Source organism: Girardinichthys multiradiatus, chromosome 20 (assembly GCF_021462225.1).
Source record: "Girardinichthys multiradiatus isolate DD_20200921_A chromosome 20, DD_fGirMul_XY1, whole genome shotgun sequence".
NCBI classification, from domain to species: Eukaryota; Metazoa; Chordata; class Actinopteri; order Cyprinodontiformes; family Goodeidae; genus Girardinichthys; species Girardinichthys multiradiatus.
This window is the reverse complement of record NC_061812.1, coordinates 4,338,626-4,361,636: the sequence shown is the minus strand read 5'-3', so window position 1 is coordinate 4,361,636 and position 23,011 is coordinate 4,338,626. Positions and strand designations below refer to the sequence as shown.

At 37.7% G+C, this 23,011-nt stretch overlaps 2 protein-coding genes across 4 annotated transcripts; one reads left to right on the top strand and one right to left on the bottom strand.

The window, feature by feature from the left end:
* Positions 1–664: 664 nt before the first annotated feature.
* Positions 665–3,853, bottom strand: rps23 (ribosomal protein S23). Its single transcript, XM_047347997.1, has 4 exons — positions 3,735–3,853; positions 1,817–1,976; positions 1,135–1,255; positions 665–854 (listed from the first exon to the last, which is right to left on the bottom strand). Exons 1-4 carry the CDS (start codon positions 3,736–3,738, stop codon positions 708–710), a joined length of 432 nt encoding a protein of 143 aa, XP_047203953.1. The 5' UTR covers positions 3,739–3,853; the 3' UTR covers positions 665–707.
* A 756-nt stretch (positions 3,854–4,609) lies between these two features.
* On the top strand, positions 4,610–20,940 carry LOC124856587 (V-type proton ATPase subunit S1-like protein). Of its 3 annotated transcripts, XM_047347191.1 has the most exons (9): positions 4,620–4,740; positions 4,928–5,008; positions 16,586–16,605; positions 17,694–17,755; positions 18,037–18,102; positions 18,182–18,336; positions 18,552–18,602; positions 20,129–20,366; positions 20,450–20,940. In XM_047347191.1, exons 4-9 carry the CDS (start codon positions 17,714–17,716, stop codon positions 20,726–20,728), a joined length of 831 nt encoding a protein of 276 aa, XP_047203147.1. In that variant the 5' UTR covers positions 4,620–4,740; positions 4,928–5,008; positions 16,586–16,605; positions 17,694–17,713; the 3' UTR covers positions 20,729–20,940. The 3 variants fall into 3 exon arrangements, with proteins under 3 accessions (XP_047203146.1, XP_047203147.1, XP_047203148.1); XM_047347190.1 differs by lacking the exon at positions 4,928–5,008 and having other exon boundaries at positions 4,610–4,740; XM_047347192.1 differs by lacking the exon at positions 4,620–4,740 and having other exon boundaries at positions 4,793–5,008.
* Positions 20,941–23,011: the final 2,071 nt, after the last annotated feature.

The following is a 23,011-nucleotide window of genomic DNA, read 5'->3' as shown; positions in this document are numbered from 1 at the left end:
ACCAGCATCTAAAGATGTATTTAAATAAATCATTGTAGATCCAGAACATAAAAATCATTTTACACATTTGCATTGCTTGAAATTTGCCTCTTCAGATCAACCGCTTATAGCAACAAGAACTGGATATGGGTCGGTTTCACTTGAACGTGGCCAAGTTGAACGAAGAGGTCCACCCAGGTCTGCAAATTAACAGATGTACCCAACATGTTCCATTTGGCTGCATCTGGTTTAAAACCCTTATGCAGAGAAAATCTTTCCCTAACAAAATACAGGATCCAGCAACAACTGCTGATGGTTGGCCAAATTTGCACCAATCTTTATGGCTGTGGGCCACAAACTTAAATAAATGACAGACAGGAGCAAAAGGACTGTGAGCACCTGCTTTAAAACAATTCATTATTAGTTAGATTTCTCCTGTACTACAGTAATATTTTAGCCCCCAAAAGTTTTGCGGTAAACCTAACTTCTAAATGTTCGATAGCATCCTGATTGCAAAGATAAAAACTGTCTCCAGCTTGTAGTTTTGTTTTCCAGAGAAACCATCCATTTTTAATTAAAATACCTTGCCAGTAAAACCAATTATCTTTGAACTGCACAGTGAATATTTCATTGAAAAATATTTTTTCCAGTGATGATCGTGGCAACAAAGAAACCATAACAGAGGTTGTAATTGAAAACATGTTTATTTTATTTTCTGTCTCCATCGTTTATGACCTGGGTCTCTCCTTCTTGCCTTTGTAAAGCGCCAGCAGAGACACGTTGGCCACCTTGACCACCTTGAAACGAACTCCAGGGATGTCACCCACGGCATGACCCTTACGACCGAAACCGGCCACCAGAACCTCGTCGTTTTCCTGCAGAACCAGAGAGAGATGTTCGAGAGGGCTGAGGTGAGAAAAGGAAAACCCAACTACAACTTTTAAGAATAAAGCACACAAACAGGAAAGTTTTCTGGCATATTTTAAAAATAAATCCACACCTTTTAAAAGCTTAGCTTAAGAAAAAAAAAAAAAAACATTAAGCAGTTTGTAAAATATTGATGAAAAGGCATTTCAAACATTTTAGAAAAGCATACATAGTTGTGTAGAGGCTGGACTGAAACTGTACATGTGGCTGCTTAATGAAGCCCTTTACCTCAATGAAGTTGAGGCAACCGTCGTTGGGGACGAAGGCCGTGATCTTCTTGCCGTTCTTGATGAGCTGGACTCTCACGCACTTCCTAATGGCAGAGTTGGGCTGCTTAGCCTCCACACCACTGTACAAAAACAGAAGAAAAATCAAACCAGCTATGTATTAAATGCAGTTAAACAATATATTTAAGTAAACCAGAAGTAATATACAATGATTGATGTTCTACTCAGAGCTTTCATGATGGGAACCAACAACATTAAAGTCCTGAGAAGGCACGATAAAGCACCGATACAACCGACTATTTCAAAAGCAACACGTTTTCCCCACTCCCACTTCATCTGCAGAGAATAATCGTTTCAGAGCTCTTTTTAAATGAATCAATATTCACCAGATTTAATTACCTAAGTGACAGTAACATTTACCTCTTGGAGAATGTATGAGGTTACCATTTGCCTGACACCTTCCATAATGGAGGACCAGGCCCACCTCTCGAACCCTGGCACCCCACACTTGACCGCACTCCCATGCCGGAGCCCTGGGCAGCCAGCGAAGCGGGGAGGTTGGCCCGAGTCAACCCTTCACAGCAGGCCCAGGCACCACTGCCCCCGTCAGGCTGGAGCCTCCAACAGCCTAAATTAATCAGCAGGCTTTATCTCGGTTATTTAACACGTCCGATTGTACTCACACTTTCTCAAGGACAATCCCCTTGGCGTGAGAGGCTCCTCCGAAGGGGTTAGCCTTCAGGGCAGTTCCCAGGTGAGCCTTCTTGTACTGTTTGTCATGCCATTTCTGCTCACGGCGGTGATTGCGGAGCTTCCTAGCAGTACGCAGACCACGACACTTTCCTAGAGACACATCACATTAAAAACTGAGGTTATTTTTCTTTCACAAAGTCTTTGGCAGCTGTTTTTGTTCCAAGTGTTGGATCTGTCATTACGCTGCCATTCATGCTGCTCACTCAAAAACTTATGTTTTCCTCGGTTTCCATCCTTTGGTCTGACTGAAAAGCTTTACCTGAAAATAATGTTAAACAAACCAAGCACTTAATATTTTAAGTACCTATATTCCAAAAATGAAATGGGGACAAAAATTACTCCACTAATGATGAGGCTGCTGCATTTTAGTCATCATGATCAACTATCCTGAATAATTTGACAACTTTTTTAAGTTGACCGTTTAGTTCTTGTGAAACTGTCTATTTTAATTGTTTAAACTTTTCAACACAGCCATTTTTTTCTCCATAATGTTGCTTATGTGAGGAAGTCAATCACTGTGCATGTTTATCTGCACTGCATACGTTGGTCAAGAGGTACGCCAATCATTGGTTGTCTCCAGCCCATCTGTATATTTAATAAAATATTTTTAATTGAACTGAATTAAAAAACATGCGGATCAAAACTTCTGCCTCACTGTCTAATGAGCTGGATAATAATAGTTTTTACAGAGCCTAAGAGTCCAAAGTTTGAAGGCACTTAGTGTGAGGATAATAAACAGGGTTTAAATGATCTGCAAGGTTTCTTATTTTACAGCGTTGCCAAACTGCACGAGCATCTGATGAGACAAGCTGACAGGAGAAACTCACCCAGTTTTTAAAGTTGCTGAATTCACTTCATGGAGTCAAAAATATTGTTACATTTTCCACAGAATAAATATTTAGACATTTCTTTTACCAAAACCCAGACTCACATTTGAATAAAGCTGTATTAATCTGCAGATTTTAAGCAGTTGACCAAAAGGTTTTACTGCATTCCTTTACAAGTCAAAGGAACAACATTTGAAATAAATTAAAAGTAATGCACGCGATCATATACAGTTCAGTTTATCACATAAAAAACATATTGTGTATTTTTTTTTTTTTTTAAATAAGGGGTTTGTAGGAATAATTTTTCCCTTTCTAGTTGGACTCATACCTGAATCGAAGCATTTATGATTACTTCTAGCTCAGCCTCCATGTCTAAATCAGGTTACAACATATTGTATGTTAAGGTTCTTTATATGTTAAATACATAAACGTGTCAATTTTATTTTAGTTTGGTCATGTTGAAATAGTTCAGTTCACTAAAAAGCCCTAGTTCTAAAAGGACCCGCATCTCAGCAGTCGTACAAAAAAATATTTTGATTTTTACATATGAGTCCAGCAAAACATTTTTTAAAGCAACAATTTAAATAATACAAGCATTTTTACAACATGTGAAAGCAGTTTTACAGAGAAATACAACCACAACATGGAAGCGGCGCTAGCTTAACGGATAGCCACAAAAATAACTGTACAGAAACAATTCATCCTGAACCTTTTGACGTCATCCATTTAGTCTACTTATTCAAACACTAAAATTTAGCCCGTTAGTGTGAAGAACTTTATACAGTTGTTAGAATTAAGAGAGGGACCGTTGACTGGCGGCTAGCAGAATAGAGACATTATGGCCGCTCCACGTTGCGGAGAGACGCCGCTGTAAAAACGTGTATTTTCTCGTTAACTTTAGCATTTTGCCGATCCAAACACACAGATAATAACTCAGACGGCGTTCACACATAACATCGACACAAAAAATGTCCACAAGCGACCAAGATACTGAGTATTTTTGATGAAAACTGAACCTTACCCATGATTGCAGAAGCGAGTCTGGGATTGGAAAGGAAGGACCCAGCATGCACCGCGGCAATGTGTGGTCCGGGGACCCCGTCTGGTGCGACTATAGAGTGCCTGAATAGAATTAGGTAGTGTCAGAAATTGCTAAACCGTTTTTCATTTGTTCCTTAGGACATCTAGTCATTTTTGAGTACAGCCGAAACTGCCAGATGATTCTATAAATTAGCCTAAAATGTAATTCCCTGTTGTTGCTCCTCAACTGGTGAATAAAGTACTCCTGCACATTAGAGAGGCTTCTTTACTGCCTGCTTTTAAAACTCAGTGAAACTAGTTCAACCTTATTTGTTTAAATTGGTTTTGTTGTGTTGCATTTATTGTCTGTCTTAGATCATATTTTTGTGTTTTTTTTCTTTTAATTCAGTTCAATTCAAAAATAATTATAATTTAATGTATGTTTTATTATGCAATCATATGCAACACATTGTTATAGCTGTGGTTGTCTTAAAGTGCTTTAAATAAATTTGTTATATACTAAATGGCTAGGCTTCACAGGAACCGAGGCATTGTTCCCAATGACATACCATTTCAACTGAAAACCTTTGAAAATTCAATTGTTTGATATAAAATAATGCAATCATTTTATTACCTGTTGTTTTTTGTGTCTTGCAGGTGGCATTTATTTTTTCTGATGTGGATGTTGCTACTTTTAAACCCTAGGAATGTAACTGCTGACCTGAAACTGATCAAATGTGGAAAGCATAACTGCTAAATCAGTGGGTGGGGCTCACTCTACCTTGCTGTCTCTGGTCTTTGCTGGTTGGCTGACTTCTCAGTCCATCTTTGGGGCTTATAGTCAGTGGACTGATTTAAGTAGATTAAGTTGTTCAGGGATGGAAAGGGAGTGTTTACTGGCATCACACTATAATAGCAATAGCAATGGCTTCTCTGTGGAAACAATTCTGCATCCTCGTCCTTCATCTGCATTCATCTGCCTCATTCCACCAACAACCTGCCAGCAGGTATGTCAGAAATAAACAAATAAACACTGCGGTGTAGTATTTCCTTCTGAACTCTTGTTAATCTCCTATCTTTGACTCTTAACACCTCCACTTATGGATTGGCTGGTCTGTTTCTCTTCTGTAATTTAATGTTGTTGGTATCTTCATTTAAAGCATTTTTTTTTTTACCACTACTGCTTCATTTGAGATAAAAAGGGAGTCACCTGATCTTCAAACACCTTTGGTGGTCTCATGGCTCACATGGCAGTCACAGTTTACTATCCACCAGGTATTGAGCAACATTTGTATCTTATATTAAAGTCATGTTTGAGTCTCCTTGGTCTTTACCTGTATGATGGCAGCTTTACTTTTGGGCGCATCTTTGTAAATGTTAATTTGCTTCTTCAGAAAACACTGAGTCTTAAACTGAATGTTCTTGGGCAAAAAGAGAAGATGACATTTAAAAAGGGAAATCTCCACTTTATCATCCATTGAATTTATTATGGCTCTAAAAGTCATCTGAACATTGACAAACAGGACATTATTTTTACAGAAACAGTTCAATTTGTGGATCAATGTTTTGAAATCCTCTTAATCAGATTGAAATGTAGGTTCTGAAAACATTTCCTCTACTTTAACTGTTTTGTGACTGCATTTTATAAATAAACTATGCAGTTACATTTATTTCAGATACATAATTGACATGAGCTATTTATTCTCAGCATGTTCAGTGATGTGAGAACACCGTGTAAAGAAAAACTTTGGGTAGTAAATGCAGCAGAGGACTGTTGGCAGTAAAGTCTTGCTTGAACATCCAGGTATCCAGCATGTAGGGAGGCAGAGAAACACCGGTGATCGTAGTGGTCAAAGATGGTTGATATGGGATGTTTAGACGGTTACAGTCTTCATGTGGGATGTCTGAACTGTCAGAAGGTTTGACAATAGAAACAATGATAGGTGCCAAAACATCTCAGGTTAGTGGCAAGGCAACCACTAGAATCTTGTCGGTTTATTGTTTTGTTTTTGGACTTAAAAAAATAGCTGCTTTCAAAGAACTTTGTAACTTTATTGCATGTATTACTTAGCCATCATTACATTAGCCAATAAATTCAGTTAACGCTTAAACTGTGCCTTTTTTACTTTCTCACCTTCACCTAGATTTGGAGTACACATTAACAACAGATCTGACATTTCACCCCTAAGAACTGCTTCTCTCCAATCACCTTGAAAATACATTGGCTAGACTCTAGATTTAGCTGGTGGCATCACCAAGTCTTCCGAATATGAAGGCTTTTATTACCGTAAAATCTTATAGTCAAGGAGTCTTGTCTCAATGTAGGTCAGCTCAGGTCAATGTACCTATTTTATTAGGTGTCAAATTTAGAAATTCAGAAAAGTTTGTTTTTAGACAAATAATTCAAAATTATTTCAATTTAAGTACTTCTTTATGTATTGAATGAAATGTAATCCGCCTTTTATTCAACAGAATAAATGAATGTTTAAAACTGTAAATGTGAAAGCACCCTGAGGCAAAAGACAGTTTTATTAACAACGACAGCTTGTTTGCTTTCCCACTCTCACCCTAAATCTAGAAAATAAGATAGAAAAAATAATACATTCTATTTTCCTCGTTGGCTGTGCAACACAATATGGCCGCAAATGTTCCTACGTCTGCTTCCGACTGGCTAAACAAGCCCTTGTGATGGCTCCTTCCCTGGAAGGTGCCAGCTCCTGATCCAGCTGAGTTCTGAGACTCATACAAAAGAGAAACAGAACCATGAAGCCTTGCAGAGGCATTTCAGGCCTGGTCAACCTGCCAGTTTTGGTTGTGAATTTGTCAAATATGTCAAATTTTTTTATATGGCACATTTAGAAACAACAGTTGACCATCGTTCTTCACAATTACACCAACAATCATAAAATAGCAAATAAAAAAACAGGTCTGAGTGGTGTGGAGATGTAGAGGTATTGTATTCCACAGTCTTGGGGCAGCCACAGTGAATGCTTGATCAGCTACTTATTTCTGCAGTGGTGCTTTACTCCGTTGGTCTAGTTTTTGTGTGATGTTCCTGCAAAGTTCAGTTTTGTTTTCCCATCATACCTTTGACATGCTCTGTGTCACTCTGTGACTTTTTTTAAGAGCATGTTTTTCTTCATGCACAATTTAGTTCTGGAGGTGTTAAAAAATGGGAAACCATCCATTTCCATGTCATTAACGTTCATGTGTAGGTAAAGGCAAGCGACTCAATAGGAAATAATGGGTATTTTTATTCTTAAGTTTATGATGATAAAATAGGAAAAAATATCTCAATTAATGTTTCTAATTCTAATCCTTTTGCCTCTATGGAAAACTCATACGTACTGATGTCCAAGAGGTCGACAAGAAAATGGTCACATCGTAACACCATGCTGCTTTGTTACAGTCTTCTCCAACCTTTTCTACATCAGTTACTTTCATTTTCAAAGTCCAAAGCAGCTGCAGAAATGTACTAATTTCCACTTAATTTTTAATAAACACCCTCCCTGTAGACAAAAACAAGCCTTTACTATGTTAAAGGTTTTAGGAGTCAAATTATGTGACGTGTACACTATTAGTAAACGAATCCGAGTCAAAATGTTGAAATAAAATGTTTATTGATATATATTTTCACCTTATGGGGGTTAGACTTCATTTTTCTCATGCTTCAAAGAAATAAAATGTTTCCCTGTGTGCATTTTACTACAGGTCATGTTGTCCATGTTGGCTTTCAGCGCATGTAACTGTCAGACACATATTTGATCCTATTTCTTGTTTGAATAATCCTCTTTGTCCTCTTGCCTCTTAGCTGCCTGCTTGCTTTACTCTAGCTTATTTATAGCTTTCTCAAGCTTATTTCTGTGTTTTAAAACGCGGCATCATTGTCTACATTTGGGTCATTCTCCCCACTTTACTGACAAAACCAGTGACCCAAAAATTAATGCAAGAATACATGTGACATCATCATCTTTTAAATCCTTATGAGGGGTTTAAATTGTGCATGACTGCCAATAGTCTGAGGCTGAAAACTGTCTAGAACAGCCTGAAGAATATTAGACAAAGCAAGTTTATTTGTGTAGCACCATTCATGCACAAGCTAATTCAAAGTCCCTTACAGGAAAATTAAGTGACAAAAGTAAAGATAACTACTTTAAAAACAAGAAATACGCTATACCTTTAAAAAAACTAAATTTAAAACAAGAAATAGCTAAAATGTGATTATAAAGTGAGCTGATGACATAGGAAACCTGCAGTAAACATCACTGTTTACAGCAGCTTTTCAGGGAGTTGGTTTCAGATCTGAGAAGCATAGAAACTAAATGCTACCTCCCCTTGTTTAGTTCTGGTCCTGGGAACAGTGAGTGGACAGGTTTCTGATGGCTTTGGGGGGGTCTACTTGATTCAAACAAAGCTTTTAAGTTTAAAGTTTTTTTTAAGAGTTTTAATTTGTGTTTCTAAGCTGTGTTGCACAGATAAGTTTAATACGGTTAATTAAATGTAACAGTCAGTGTTCTGGTCTGATGCAGTAAAAATCAACAAATAGGACTCCAAGATGATAACGTCTCCTTGTGTCTGCTGGATGTGCACACAAGAAGATATTTGTAAAATGTTACTTTAGAGATTAAGAAGATGTAAAATCCCCTGTAGCCTGAGAGCCACTTCCTATTCCTTATAATCTGCAGAAACCCATGATTGTATGATTATATAATCGCTGCAGTCCCTTAATCTGCTGGCCGCTGCTCTAACCCAGTGCACAGGACAAGATCAGCTAAATCTTGTTTTGGTTTTAGGTCTATCAGGGCGGATTTGACCGCTCTATTGTCTGTCTATTTTTCTGACTGAGAGACAGCATTTATTTATCCTCTAAGAACATAAAGCATATTTAATTTGAAAATAGTGAGATTACAATAGACTATAAACATGTTGCATGCATTTGGTAAGATGAATAACAAATGGGGAAATAAATCAGCTGAAAATCACAACCATCCTAACCTAATCCGAGACTACTGGTGCTTTCTGTTTGCATCTGGAAATCAGAAGTTGGATCTTGGAGTAACGTCAAATCCAACCTAACTGTGATCCAGTTTCAATTTGTTAAACCATTTGGATTTGCTAATTCGTGCACAAAGCATGCTAACTACTGTTTACAAACCATCAGAAGTCCTAAGAAACTGTTCATTTTTGCCAATTTTAGCATATCCTAAATGTAAGCATCCATTCTGGATTTTGATCTGGGGGTTGAAGACCATTGACTTTCCAAGTAGGAATTCTGACTTCATGGGGAATTCCACTAGATTTTCCAACTTGGACAAAAATATGAATTAGACTTTGTGGATCATATGTTCTGTACCATTTGCACTGAAAGTGCAGTCGGATCTGAGTGTATTAGTTGCAGAAACCCAGGGGAATTTGATCGTTGCAATGCTCAATGACCGGCTAACTACTGCTAACAAAACAGGCCGACACAAATGAGTTAGCATTTTTGTTTTGTTTTAGGACACAAAAAAGACATGTTCAGAAATCAAAGTCACACTTTGTGCGACTGATTTATTTAGATAAAAACTATTGAAATTACATAGAAAGTGTTTAGGACAATTTGAGAAACTGTATGCTGGAAATCCAACATCATTTCAGGAGACAGACTCAGAACCTACAGATTATTATTATTTCTGATTACAAATGAAAAGTACTAAATGACACCTTTTTTAAATTGGATACAGATATGGACAATCCCAGATAGTTTAAGAAACTGCTATATCAGCTGCTGGCAAATAAACCTAACACATTTTGTAAAATATTAGAAGATGTTTTGTTTTGGACCCTGTAAATGGTTCTCTGGTATGTTTGAGTCTTCTTTTGCTAACAGATTATTTTCAAATATGCAGCCTGTTATGTGTATCTAACGAGGTATGCTCGTTGTTACTCAGGTGGTTTAGTTGATAATAGCAGGTGGTTATACCTTTCTCAGATATGGTGCTGGATGATCTCCTCAGCTTCCTGTGGGGTTCAGCTGAAGTTCAGAAGGTCAGAAGAGCACAGACGTTTCAGGTAGCATCATCAAAAATAAACCTTCTACAAAAATAAACCTTATACAATCCGCTATCTGATCAGCATGGAGAGAAGTGTGTGTGTTTTAAACAAAGAGTAAATTCTTCTATTTTTATCTTCATGCAATCAAAAGCAGGACTAGGTGCACTGCAAGAAAAAGGTTGATGCTGCTTGAAACTCTGACTTACAGAATCAAACAAGAGAGGAAAATAAAAGATTAATCAGATTTCCTGTTTCGAGTTAAGCTGATTTCCGTATCAGATTTTGGTCCATTATTTTCCACTTTAGGCATTTGTTTAAAAAGTGGGTCGGAGCCGACCCACTCATCAACAGTGTTACTTTCAACATTAATCCACCAGGTCGCCAGCTGGGTTTACTGGACCCACCAGATGCTCTCTCTGTAGGTTAAACTAGAGTTATTCCTTTTATATATTAGTCTTGATTTTGGATTTTCACTCAGGATCCATGCTGGCTGTAAATATTAGTTTTCTTTTGAAAAATGTTGTTTGAAAGCAGCCTAAAAACCCACTGACCTCTCTAATGGTCAGAGATTATTAGTGGATGGTAGAGACATTAAGGACATCCTTCAATCAAACGAGGTGTGAAAATTTTGACAGGTGGGCGGGACTTCCGGTGGCTGGGACATCCTAGGGCGGGACTTCTGGTGGCTGGGCCTTCCTGTGACGTAACCGGATATCATCATTAATCGGATGTTGTCATTAGCCGGATATCATCATTAATCGGATGTTGTCATTAGCCGGATATCATCATTAATCGGATGTTGTCATTACAAGGAAGTTGTCATTACAAGGAAGCGAATCTTTCTAATTGTATGTTTTTAGATGTTTTTTACATCTAAAAACAAAACATGTAGTTTCTCCACTTTAAAGGAACAGTCAATTTAATGCACACAAAATTCTGATAAAAAGAGAGAACCTGACAGAATTGTAAATTAATTTTGTTTTAACACAGGTTATTTAGATGGATGTTTTTACATCTAAAAAACAAGGAGACAAAAAGTAGATACAGAACCTTTCTTCCTCTGCTCAAATGTTTGAGCAATCTAATCTGCACCAGTAACTTGTAGAGATGATCTAAAACAGAGAAACCAATGAACTGAAAAAATAAAAAATAAAGGTTATAAAATATGTCTTGCTTACAGATAAGCGCTTCTCTCTAAACCTCCCAGGAAAGAAAAAAAAAGGAAATTTAAAAAATTGCTGTCATTTCCTTTCCTCAAGGCACCTGAGCAAGTCTTTTGTACTTGTTGTAATAGAGAGCCGGGGTTTCATTAACATGACTTTTAAATATCTTTGCCGTGAATTGGGGATGGGTTTGGTTCCTCACTGATCACTTTAGAGACACCTGCGAAATTTCTTTCAATCCAATTAAATTTAAAGTAAACACAGGATTAAGCCACAGTTTAGCACAGTCAATATGACATGACTAGTGAATGCATGATGGGTAATAAAACACCTGGTTCTCTTTTTACTTCTTCACAAAACTTCCACTACTATTATAAACTTTACTCTTTATCATCAAGCCTCATATTAAATTATTCAAGATTTGATATTTCATTTAATAATTATTTCATTTGGCATCTCTTGCTTTTTCTGTTATTCAATCTCTACAGACTAATTTTGCATTTTTCCTCCAGGAGAAAAGACACCGTCTACTGATTCAATCTATTGAGATACAACTGATTCAAATAATTAAAGAGAATAAAAATAATTAAAACAATAAGATGATAAAAAAACATAAAAAAATAAAAATTAATGATAATATGATTGATAAAAAATGAATGGACTGAAATTTATTTATTGATTTACTGAATAACAAGTATTTTAAAGTCTATTCTTTGATATATGGGGAGCCAATGTAATGACTTTAGAACTGGGGTGATGTGCTTCACTTTCTAACTTTTAGTGAGGACTAGAGGGTGACACGGGAATGGATTTTCTCTCCTGTCCCATCCCGCTCCCACAGAAAATGTCTTGTTCCATCCCAATCCAGGCCAGCATAAAACATTTTTTAAAAAATCCTGTCCCGTCCCACTCCTGGTAAATTGACTCCCACTCCCATCCCACTCCCATTTAGAACGACTCCCACTCCCATCCCACTCCCATTTAGAACGACTTCCACTCCTGTGCCACTCCCATTTTTGTTTAATTCATTTAGTCTTTTGGTAATTTCTTTGAAAGACCAGTTAGGTCCCTGTTTTTAGCTGTAGTAAAGGCCAGTTAAAGTAAAAAGAATAATAATCAAGAAATAAATTATCAAACAAGGAAACAGACCATGTCTATCTTAGTTGAATAAACAAAATGTACATAATTGTATTTTACTTATTTATTAAGTGATTGTTTCCTTTGAACAATGACATCACTTTTATGTTTCAAGTTGCTGAAATTAAAGAAAAATGCACCTAGTAAGAGAACTGTACTTGTTGACCAAAAGGGCAAAAAGACATTACCTTCACAATTTAGAAACTGTATCTCAATGGTTCACAGCCCTGGTCCTCAGGGACCCCTTCCCTGCAAGTTTTAGATGTGTGTCTGCTCCAGAACACCTGATTCAAATTCTGACAAGACCTCCTATACAGGCATCAAGAATGGAGGGTCAAACTGGACAAAATAAAAAATTAATGATAATATGATTGATAAAAAAATGAATGCACTGAAATTTATTTATTGATTTACTGAATAACAGAAGTATTTTAAAGTAATCACCTTTCTTTCTACAATATTGTGTATGGCTGAAAAACAATCAATCAACAAACAGCAGACTAATGATTGTGGGAGGTCCTCGAGTTCTGGTTTGTATGTATTATTCATGCTCTTTGGTTTTGCTTCATGCGTTTAGGTTTTAAAGTTGTATAAGAGAGTTCCACACTCTTCTTTTGCTTATTACATCTAATGACCAAAAACGGAAGGCAAAACAAGAAAAAAAAACAAAAACAAACAAAAAGTACACAGCTTTACAACTGTTACAACTCCAGGTACAATTATATTTGAGTATTTAGGTTCTAATACTTTGTAACACTTGGCATTTACATGCCTATTCCTCTCATTTTCACAACGGTACTGTTATCTGTTTACAAAGATTTAAACATGCTTGATTTGCTGTCAGAGTTCATACTTGAAATTAGAAAAAAAAAAAGAACTTATATCAAACTAATCTATTAAACTTATAGAGCTGACAGGAAAGTCGCAAATATTACCGAACTTCAGGAGAGTTGAATGTAGCGGTGTCAACACGCAGTATGCTGCTTGTAAAACGTGTTTAGTCGTAATCATGTACACCAGTGATTAAGGCACACTCGTTAGGCAGATTCTGGATTGAATCAGCCCTGAATCTCTTCATTCGTCAAACGAAAGTACCATCACATGTCAAGTCTCATCTGACCAACAAAATTGCTCGCATGTGCACTAAAGATTTAAGAGCCTTTGCCACAGTAGAGGGGAAAGGCTTTATAAAGGGAAGATATTAAATAAATATGTTGTGAAATAGAAAAAAATCTAATGTGCCATTAAATGTGCCACTGAATAATTAAGTATAATTTTAAAGATGACATCATGTAATTAGTGGTACACTTAATATTTAATGATGATTTTATTGTTTTAATTTTGTCCAGTTTGACCCTCCATTCTTGATGCCTGTATAGGAGGTCTTGTCAGAATTTGAATCAGGTGTTCTGGAGCAGACACACATCTAAAACTTGCAGGGAAGGGGTCCCTGAGGACCAGGGCTGTGAACCATTGAGATACAGTTTCTAAATTGTGAAGGTAATGCCTTTTTGCACTTTTGTTCACCAAGTACAGTTCTCTTGCTAAGTGCATTTTTCTTTCATTTCAGCAACTTGAAACATAAAAGTGATGTCATTGTTCAAAGGAAACAATCACTTAATAAATAAGTAAAATACAACTATGTACATTTTGTTTATTCAACTAAGATAGACATGGTCTGTTTCCTTGTTTGATAATTTATTTCTTGATTATTATTCTTTTTACTTTAACTGGCCTTTACTACAGCTAAAAACAGGGACCTAACTGGTCTTTCAAAGAAATTACCAAAAGACTAAATGAATTAAACAAAAATGGGAGTGGCACAGGAGTGGGAGTCGTTCTAAATGGGAGTGGGATGGGAGTGGGAGTCAATTTACCAGGAGTGGGACGGGACAAGATTTGTTTTTAATTTTTTTATGCTGGCCTGGATTGGGATGGTACAAGACATTTTCTGTGGGAGCGGGATGGGACAGGAGAGAAAATCCATTCCCGTGTCACCCTCTAGTCCTCACTAAAAGTTAGAAAGTGAAGCACATCACCCCAGTTCTAAAGTCATTACATTGGCTCTCCATATATCAAAGAATAGACTTTAAAATACTTGTTATTCAGTAAATCAATAAATAAATTTCAGTCCATTCATTTTTTATCAATCATATTATCATTAATTTTTTTTTTTTTTTTTTTTTTATCATCTTATTGTTTTAATTATTTTTATTCTCTTTAATTATTTGAATCAGTTGTATCTCAATAGATTGAATCAGTAGACGGTGTCTTTTCTCCTGGAGAAAAAATGCAAAATTAGTCTGTAGAGATTGAATAACAGAAAAAGCAAGAGATGCCAAATGAAATAATTATTAAATGAAATATCAAATCTTGAATAATTTAATATGAGGCTGATGATAAAGAGTAAAGTTTATAATAGTAGTGGAAGTTTTGTGAAGAAGTAAAAAGAGAACCAGGTGTTTTATTACCCATCATGCATTCACTAGTCATGTCATATTGACTGTGCTAAACTGTGGCTTAATCCTGTGTTTACTTTCAATTTAATTGGATTGAAAGAAATTTCGCAGGTGTCTCTAAAGTGATCAGTGAGGAACCAAACCCATCCCCAATTCACGGCAAAGATATTTAAAAGTCATGTTAATGAAACCCCGGCTCTCTATTACAACAAGTACAAAAGACTTGCTCAGGTGCCTTGAGGAAAGGAAATAACAGCAATTTTTTTAATTTCCTTTTTTTTTCTTTCCTGGGAGGTTTAGAGAGAAGCGCTTATCTGTAAGCAAGACATATTTTAGATAGTCTGCCAGCATTACAGAGAATGACGACTGTTAGCACTAATGGGCAAAAAATATGAAATTAAATCAACAGAGAATGACTGACGGAAAGATGATCAGACAAAGGTAGGAAAAAATGCATTTATTTCAAATATTTGTTATTTGACAGTTAAGCTGACAAATCCTCTCTCCTATTCCCTTAATCAGAATCAACTTTATTGCCAAGTCCGTATGTACAAACAAGGAATTTGACCGGTACACTTTGCTCTCTGGTTTTTTTTTTGTGGTTTTTTTTTCGCATTAAAGAATATACACACAGCTCCGCAAAACCGCAGACGACTTAATTCAACAAACAGTGACGTGTCAGAGGTCTGGTCATCTATTCATTAAACAGTGGATGTGTATTGTCAGACAATGCTCCAGACTTATTGCCAGGAAAGTGCTATTTTCCTCTTAATTACTTTTGACTACAGTTGGTGTGAAGACTGTCTGAGACAATACACAAGATGTCTGCTTTAATTCAATAAACAGTGACATGTCTGAGGATTTTATAACCTTTATTTTTTATTTTTTCAGTTCATTGGTTTCTCTGTTTTAGATCATCTCTACAAGTTACTGGTGCAGATTAGATTGCTCAAACATTTGAGCAGAGGAAGAAAGGTTCTGTATCTACTTTTTGTCTCCTTGTTTTTTAGATGTAAAAACATCCATCTAAATAACCTGTGTTAAAACAAAATTAATTTACAATTCTGTCAGGTTCTCTCTTTTTATCAGAATTTTGTGTGCATTAAATTGACTGTTCCTTTAAAGTGGAGAAACTACATGTTTTGTTTTTAGATGTAAAAAACATCTAAAAACATACAATTAGAAAGATTCGCTTCCTTGTAATGACAACTTCCGGTTAATGACAACATCCGATTAATGATGATATCCGGTTACGTCACAGGAAGGCCCAGCCACCGGAAGTCCCGCCCTAGGATGTCCCAGCCACCGGAAGTCCCGCCCACCTGTCAAAATTTTCACACCTCGTTTGATTGAAGGATGTCCTTAATGTCTCTGATGGTGCTGATTATGATGAGGTGGCATTTAAAAAAAACAAAAGTCATAACACAATTTCCTGACAATATCCTCGAGGATTTTCAGATACAAAGCCAAATTCATGGTTCCATCAGTAGCAGCAAGTCATCCTGGCATCATCATGATAGTCTTTGGCACACATAAGATAGGCCTTTGTGTCCTTTATGGACAGCTGTAGTTCCAGCCTCTGAGCTCCCATGGATGCTATTATTGCCCCGTCTCTTTCTTATTGTTGATTAGCGGACCTTTACTGCAGCAAGGGGAGGCCTGCAGGGCTTCAGATGTTGTTCAGGGTTATCGTCTGACCTCCTGGGTGAGAAACAGAAGAAATCTGTAGAGGGGGAAATATTTCTTCACAGCACTGTACTGATTACTATTAAAAACTATAAATTGCTAAATGGAGACAGGCAACATTACTTACTAATTATAGAGAGATTTTAGTAAAATAGACTCATTCTGTTTATTTGTGTCAAGTGTTTAAAACATAGATCAATGCATTTCAATTTATAAAGATTAATAAAGATTAAATTTTATCTGCAACATTAGGACAAATGTCAATGAAAAACTTTAATAAGCTAAAGTATATTTAAGATAATAACTTATTAATATGAAGATTGTGCAGAAATGATGATAAAAGTTGTTGATTCTCCTGTAACTTTTATTTACAGCACAGCGTCTGTAATCCTAGGTAAGTTCCATCCATCCATCCATCCATCCATCCATCCATCTGTCCATCCATCCATCCATCCATCCATCCATCCATCCATCCATCCATCCATCCATCTGTCCATCCATCCATCCATCCATCTGTCCATCCATCCATCCATCCATCCATCCATCCATCCACTCATCGATCCGTCAGTCAGTCCGTCCATCCGTCCATCCATCCATCCATCCATCCACTCATCGATCCGTCAGTCAGTCCGTCCATCCGTCCGTCCATCCATCCATACATCCATCCATCCATCCATCATCCATCCGTCCATCCATCCATCCACTCATCGATCCGTCAGTCAGTCCGTCCATCCGTCCGTCCATCCATCCATACATCCATCCATCCATCCATCATCCATCCATCCATCCATCCATCCACTCATCGATCCGTCAGTCAGTCCGTCCATCCGTCCGTCCATCCATCCATACATCCATCCATCCATCCATCATCCATCCATCCATCCATCCATCCACTCATCGATCCGTCAGTCAGTCCGTCCATCCGTCCGTCCATCCATCCATTCATCCATCCATCCATCCATCATCCGTCCGTCCATCCTTCCATCCATCCATCCATCCGTCTATCTGTCCGTCCATCCTTCCATCCATCCATCCATCCGTCTATCCGTCCGTCCATCTTTCCATCCATCCATCCATCCATCCATCCGTCTATCCGTCCGTCCATCTTTCCATCCATCCATCCATCCGTCTATCCGTCCGTCCATCCTTCCATCCATCCATCCATCCATCCATCCGTCTATTCGTCCCGAACTGAAAAAAAGTAAAGGCTAAAGCAAAAAAACATTTAAAAGAGACAAAAGCTGGGAATCTTTAAATATTTTTATCTTTTTATGTCAAATATCAGACTTAGTAAATGCCAAAACAAGAACATTGTGGTGTCATTTATAAAGCCTTTTATTCTTCACATTGCTACTAACAACCTTTACTGACCTACCGAACATAAATATTCAGTTTCATGTTCATTAATAAGAACAGCTTGTTGAGGTAAATTAAAAAAGTTATTTGTGAAATCTGAATAAATTGTCCTATTTTCTTATACAGATGCAAGGAACAATTCAAGGATGAGAAATGAAGAACATTTGGTCCATACAGGGGAACTGGAGGTGAGCTTAACAGACCATAATTAACTGACAGAATAAAATTATTTCTAAATATGGATTTTTAAATACAAATAACAAAAACAGAATCTCTGCAACAGTTATAGCATTTTATATAAAAAAGGAGGTTAAATAATCAGGTGAGAGCATAATGAAGTAAAACCAACAAAATAACTGTAAATGTGCTGAATTTACTCAATTAAAAACCATAGTAACAGTGGGGTTGTTATCAATGCGGACCTCCAGGTATGCTGTTGTAATTTCCTTGTTTCCTGTGTCATGTGCAGAATCCACATCTTTTACAGAGAAAGTTACTCCAAACAGGAGTTGTGCTTCCCTTCTCTCCTCTCAAGGTGACAGCAGTACCAAAGTCATATCTACTAAAACCTTTTTCTTCTCCTTTAATTTCCTTGTTTTTTTTCCATGCTCCAGGTGTTGTCCAATGGAGAGCCGTGTATTCTGTTCCAGGCGAGGAAATTGTCTCTTCGCTTTGAGAAGGAGAAACCGGTGGATCTGACAGAGCTCACCTTTTCTCCTCAGAAGCTTGTCGACACGAGGGAGTCGCTCTGCCAACAAAGAACAGCAACGTATGTGCACTTCTTGGATGTAATCAAACCAGAGATTCACAGTTTGTGAAACTCTGTGCAAAAACTGCCTTTATCAGTGATTGTACAAAAGAAAGCCAATAGTCAAAAATAGCATTTTGACTATGCAAGAAAAGCAGAAGATCTGATCAAATAACCTTTTTTTTCTTTAACTCCTGCTCTCGACGTGTGACAGTTTATCTGTGTGTCTTCTTCAGGCTGGTAATGAAGTTTGGAGATGTGGAGGATTTGAGGGGCTTGTCAATCAGGTTAGTCTGTCTGCTAACCAATAGCTCAAATGTAACTTAAAATAATAACCATCAATCCTACGATTTCAAATGACACAATGGAAATCTGATGTACAGAAAAAGACCACAATTAATCATTTTGAAACTTTCTCCATCTCTAATCTGACATACACTCACCGGCCACTTTATTAGGTCCACCTTGCTAGTACCGGGTTGGACCCCATTTTGCCTTCAGAACTGCCTTAATCCTTCGTGGTATAGATTCAACAAGGTACTGGAAACATTCCTGAGAGAGTTTGGTCCATATTGACATGATAGCATCACACAGATGCTGCAGATTTGTCGGCTGCATCCATGATGAGAATCTCCCGTTCCACCACATCCCAAAGGTGCTCTATTGGATTGAGATCTGGTGACTGGAGGCCATTTGAGTCCAGTGAACTCATTGTCATGTTCAAGAAACCAGTCTGAGATGATTCGTGCTTTATGACATGACATGTTATCCTGCTGGAAGCAACCATCAGAAGATGGGTACACTGTGGTCATAAAGGGATGGACATGGTCAGCAACAATACTCAGGTAGGCTGTGGTGTTGACACGATGCTCAGTTGGTACTAAGGGGCCCAAAGTGTGCCAAGAAAATATCCCCCACACCATTACACCACCACCACCAGCCTGAACCGTTGATACAAGGCAGGATGGATCCATGCTTTCATGCTGTTGACGTCAAATTCCGACTCTACCATCCGAATGTCACAGCAGAAATGGAGACTCATCAGACCAGGCAACGTTTTTCCAGTCTTCTATTGTCCAATTTTGGTGAGCCTGTGCAAATTGTAGCCTCAGTTTCCTGTTCTTAGCTGACAGGAGTGGGCCCTGGTGTGGTCTTCTGCTGCTGTGGCCCATCCGCCTCAAGGTTCGACGTGTTGTGGGTTCAGAGATGCTCTTCTGCATACCTTGGTTGTAACGAGTGGTTATTTGAGTTACTGTTGCCTTTCGATCAGCTTGAACCAGTCTGGCCATTCTCCTCTGACCTCTGAAATCAACAAGGCATTTGCCCCCACAGAACTGCCGTTCACTGGATATTTTCTCTTTTTTGGACCATTCTCGGTAAACCCTAGAGATGGTAGTGCGTGAAAATCCCAGTAGATCAGCAGTTTCTGAAATACTCAGACCAGCTCGTCTGGCACCAACAACCATGCCATGTTCAAAGTCACTTAAATCACCTTTTTTCCTCATTCGGATGCTCGGTTTGAACTGCAGCAGATCGTCTTCACCATGTCTACATGCCTAAATGCATTGAGTTGCTGTCATGTGATGTGTTAACGAGCAGTTGGACAGGTGTGGCTGCTGAGTGTATTTTCCTTCCTATGTTCTTATAAGGAGACATGGAAAACTCTAACACGGTCTTCTCAGTTTCTAGGGTGCCGCTGATCTATTCCTGTCTGTTGCCTTCATCGTGGGAAATCTGCTGTAGTTAGATTTTCAAAACCAGTAGAAGAACCCATGATGGAGTTTGCTTTGTCTGATGACCCTTTTTGCTTCAGATTTCAGCTGTCCAACACATTTTACGAATCTTCAGGTCAGTGGTGGTTCTCAGTGGACAGAGTCTCTGTTTTATACAACACTTCTGAGGAGGCTATCTTCAATGCCACAGATGTTTATGCTCCAGCCTCCTCCTCCTACCGCTGCCTCCATGTCAGCAGCCTGCAGAGATATAGTGGTCTGTTACTGCCGAGCACTGAGCATGCACAGCGCTGGGCCCTCACCTTCGTCGACTTCCAGGTACTTTCCACATAATATTAATTGTACAGTCCTGTTAAACTGAATTATAGCCAACTTTATAAAATGGCTGTGGGTGTGTTTAGATCCAGGCATTCAACATCAGCTCAGAGAAGTTTTCTCCTGCGAGCGACTGCACCACCGTCCTGACCCCAGCCATCCTGATGGGCCTCATCACATCCCTGATCCTGCTGCTGGTTCTGGCCTACGCCCTGCACATGGTCGTCCACCTGAAACACATCGAGCATGACGACCATCAAAAGGCCGACATTTACTTCCCTCAAAGTCCAGAGCAGCTCGAGCACTGCTGTGAAGAAACCTCCACGATGAATAACGGGATGTCAGATAAACAGAGAACGTTTTAAAAAAGGGACACAGTTAAAATAACTAACTTAAACCATGGTGTAATGTGCTTTATGCTCAGGATTTTCTTTTTAACGAAAAATTGTAATGTTTTGTAAATTAACTAAGTCAATTTCAGGATTTATCTTTGTGACACATTTAATAAAAATATTAATGCAAAAATGTAACTTTTTAATAGTTTGTTTTTACACAAGTAATAAATATTAAAACTGAACTTCTCAGAGTTTTGGTTTCTCTTTAAGAACTTTAACAAAAACAATCTACAACTAATGTGAATTTTATAATTAGACAAAATGTTTTTCATTAAAGCAGTAGAGACTTTTTAACAGTATGCTGGACACAGTGATGATTCAACGCCGTAGATCTGTTACATTCAACCAAGAACTTTTGAGTCAGTCAGTCAGTCATTTTCTACCGCTTATTCCATAGTGGGTCACGGGGGAGCTGGTGCCTATCTCCACCAGTCTATGGGCGAGAGGCAGGGTACACCCTGGACAGACTTTTGAGTCAGTCATGTCGAAAGACGTTCAATTCTAACTCAAAATATTAATTTATCTGTTTTTATTTATATTTTATTATGAATGGCAGGTTTTACATTTTTTTTATCCTGCGCGATAAGTGGAAAATTCTTTATTGGTATTACAGCATCAAACCCTTCTTATAATTTCTGATCAGTATTTTGATGTTTTATGTTGGTGATGATCTCCAAGTCTTTGAGGTTAGAATCACTCCTTTCCATCACCCTAATCTTTAGCTCCCTCCACAGTTTCTCCATCAGATTCAAGTCTGGACTGGCAGAGCTGCCCCAGAATGTCAGGATTACTTCCAGTATAAAGAAATATGTTGGGCAAATTAAACATCTGACAGTTATGAATAACTTTGGGCTTAATGTATCTGGACCTTCTTCAGCTTTGATTATGACAAGTCTTGACATATTTTTGATACTTTTCCCCTAAAATGCTTTTTATGATTTCATTTGACCGAAGGTTTAGCCCTAGACACACTTTTATCTTGTATGAAACATTTTAATGTGAGGCTGGAGAGTCTATGAATTAATTTTCCTTTGTTTAAACTGGTCATAGTATAACTGAGTGGGGTTCTTTGTTCAGTGGTGGTAGCGGACATCCGAGGATGTTCTGCTATACTGCCTTAATATTCTGACTCCAACCTAAACGTCTGTGTATATTATTGGGTTTTTTGTGATATACCAACACAAAGCAGTTTACAGTTGTGAAGAGGAAGAAAATGGAGAGATAAAGACTTAACTTGTTTTTACAATTTCTGAAAAGCTTAGTATGCATTTATATTCATTCCACTCCGCTCTTATGTCCTTAGATAAAATCCAGTGCAATCACATTAGAGAACAACTAGCATCACGAAGACCAAGGAACACAGCAGACAGGTCAGGGAGAACGTAATGGAGAAACTGTGTGGTGGAAAACTAAAACTGAACACCATGATCACATTATCTCAATGGTAAAAAACATGGTGGGGGCAGCATCATGCTGTGTGGAAGTTTTTCTTAAGGAGGAACTGCTGGTCAAAGTTGTTGGGAAGATGGATGGAGCTAAATCCAGGACAATCCTGAAAGGCAACCCGTTAGAAGCTGCAGAAGACTAGAGACTGGGGTGGAGCTTCACCTTCCAGCAGGACAACCATCCTAAACATACAGATAGAGATACAATGGATGGTATAGATCAAAGCATATCCACATATCTCTCACTAAAGATTAGACACAATGCATGGAACATGTCAGGAGGTATTGAAAGTCAGATAATTCTCATTAAGTAAATCATTTTTTTTTAATATCAGTTTAAAAATTGTTTTCTTAATGTTAAATTCTCATTTTCAGGGTCCTAAATTACACGAAAGGCATGAGAGGAATATATAATGAAAAACAGTTTATTCTTAATCCTAGTATTAACACTTCAAGTGTAAAGTAATAAACATAGACTAACTCTTTAATGGGATTTTAATCCATTTGCAATTTTTGAAGGGTTGAAAAATGAATGTTAGGATTTTATTTTGCTGATAAATGACCTAATAAAGATGTCTCTCCCTCTCTGGAAAGGTGAACTCACAGTTTACACATTATAACTTAGATTTAGATCATAATTTAGATTTAAAATTTAGATTTCCAAATTTCTGACCTAAATTTGGGTAAAGTTTAAAAAAGTAGTGAAGGATTTACCAGAGGAAGGCCTTCATGGTACAATAGGTCCTGATGCCCAAATAAAAGCTTGAGATAAATTGATGAGACACCAAACTCTTGGCCTTGGGTCTTG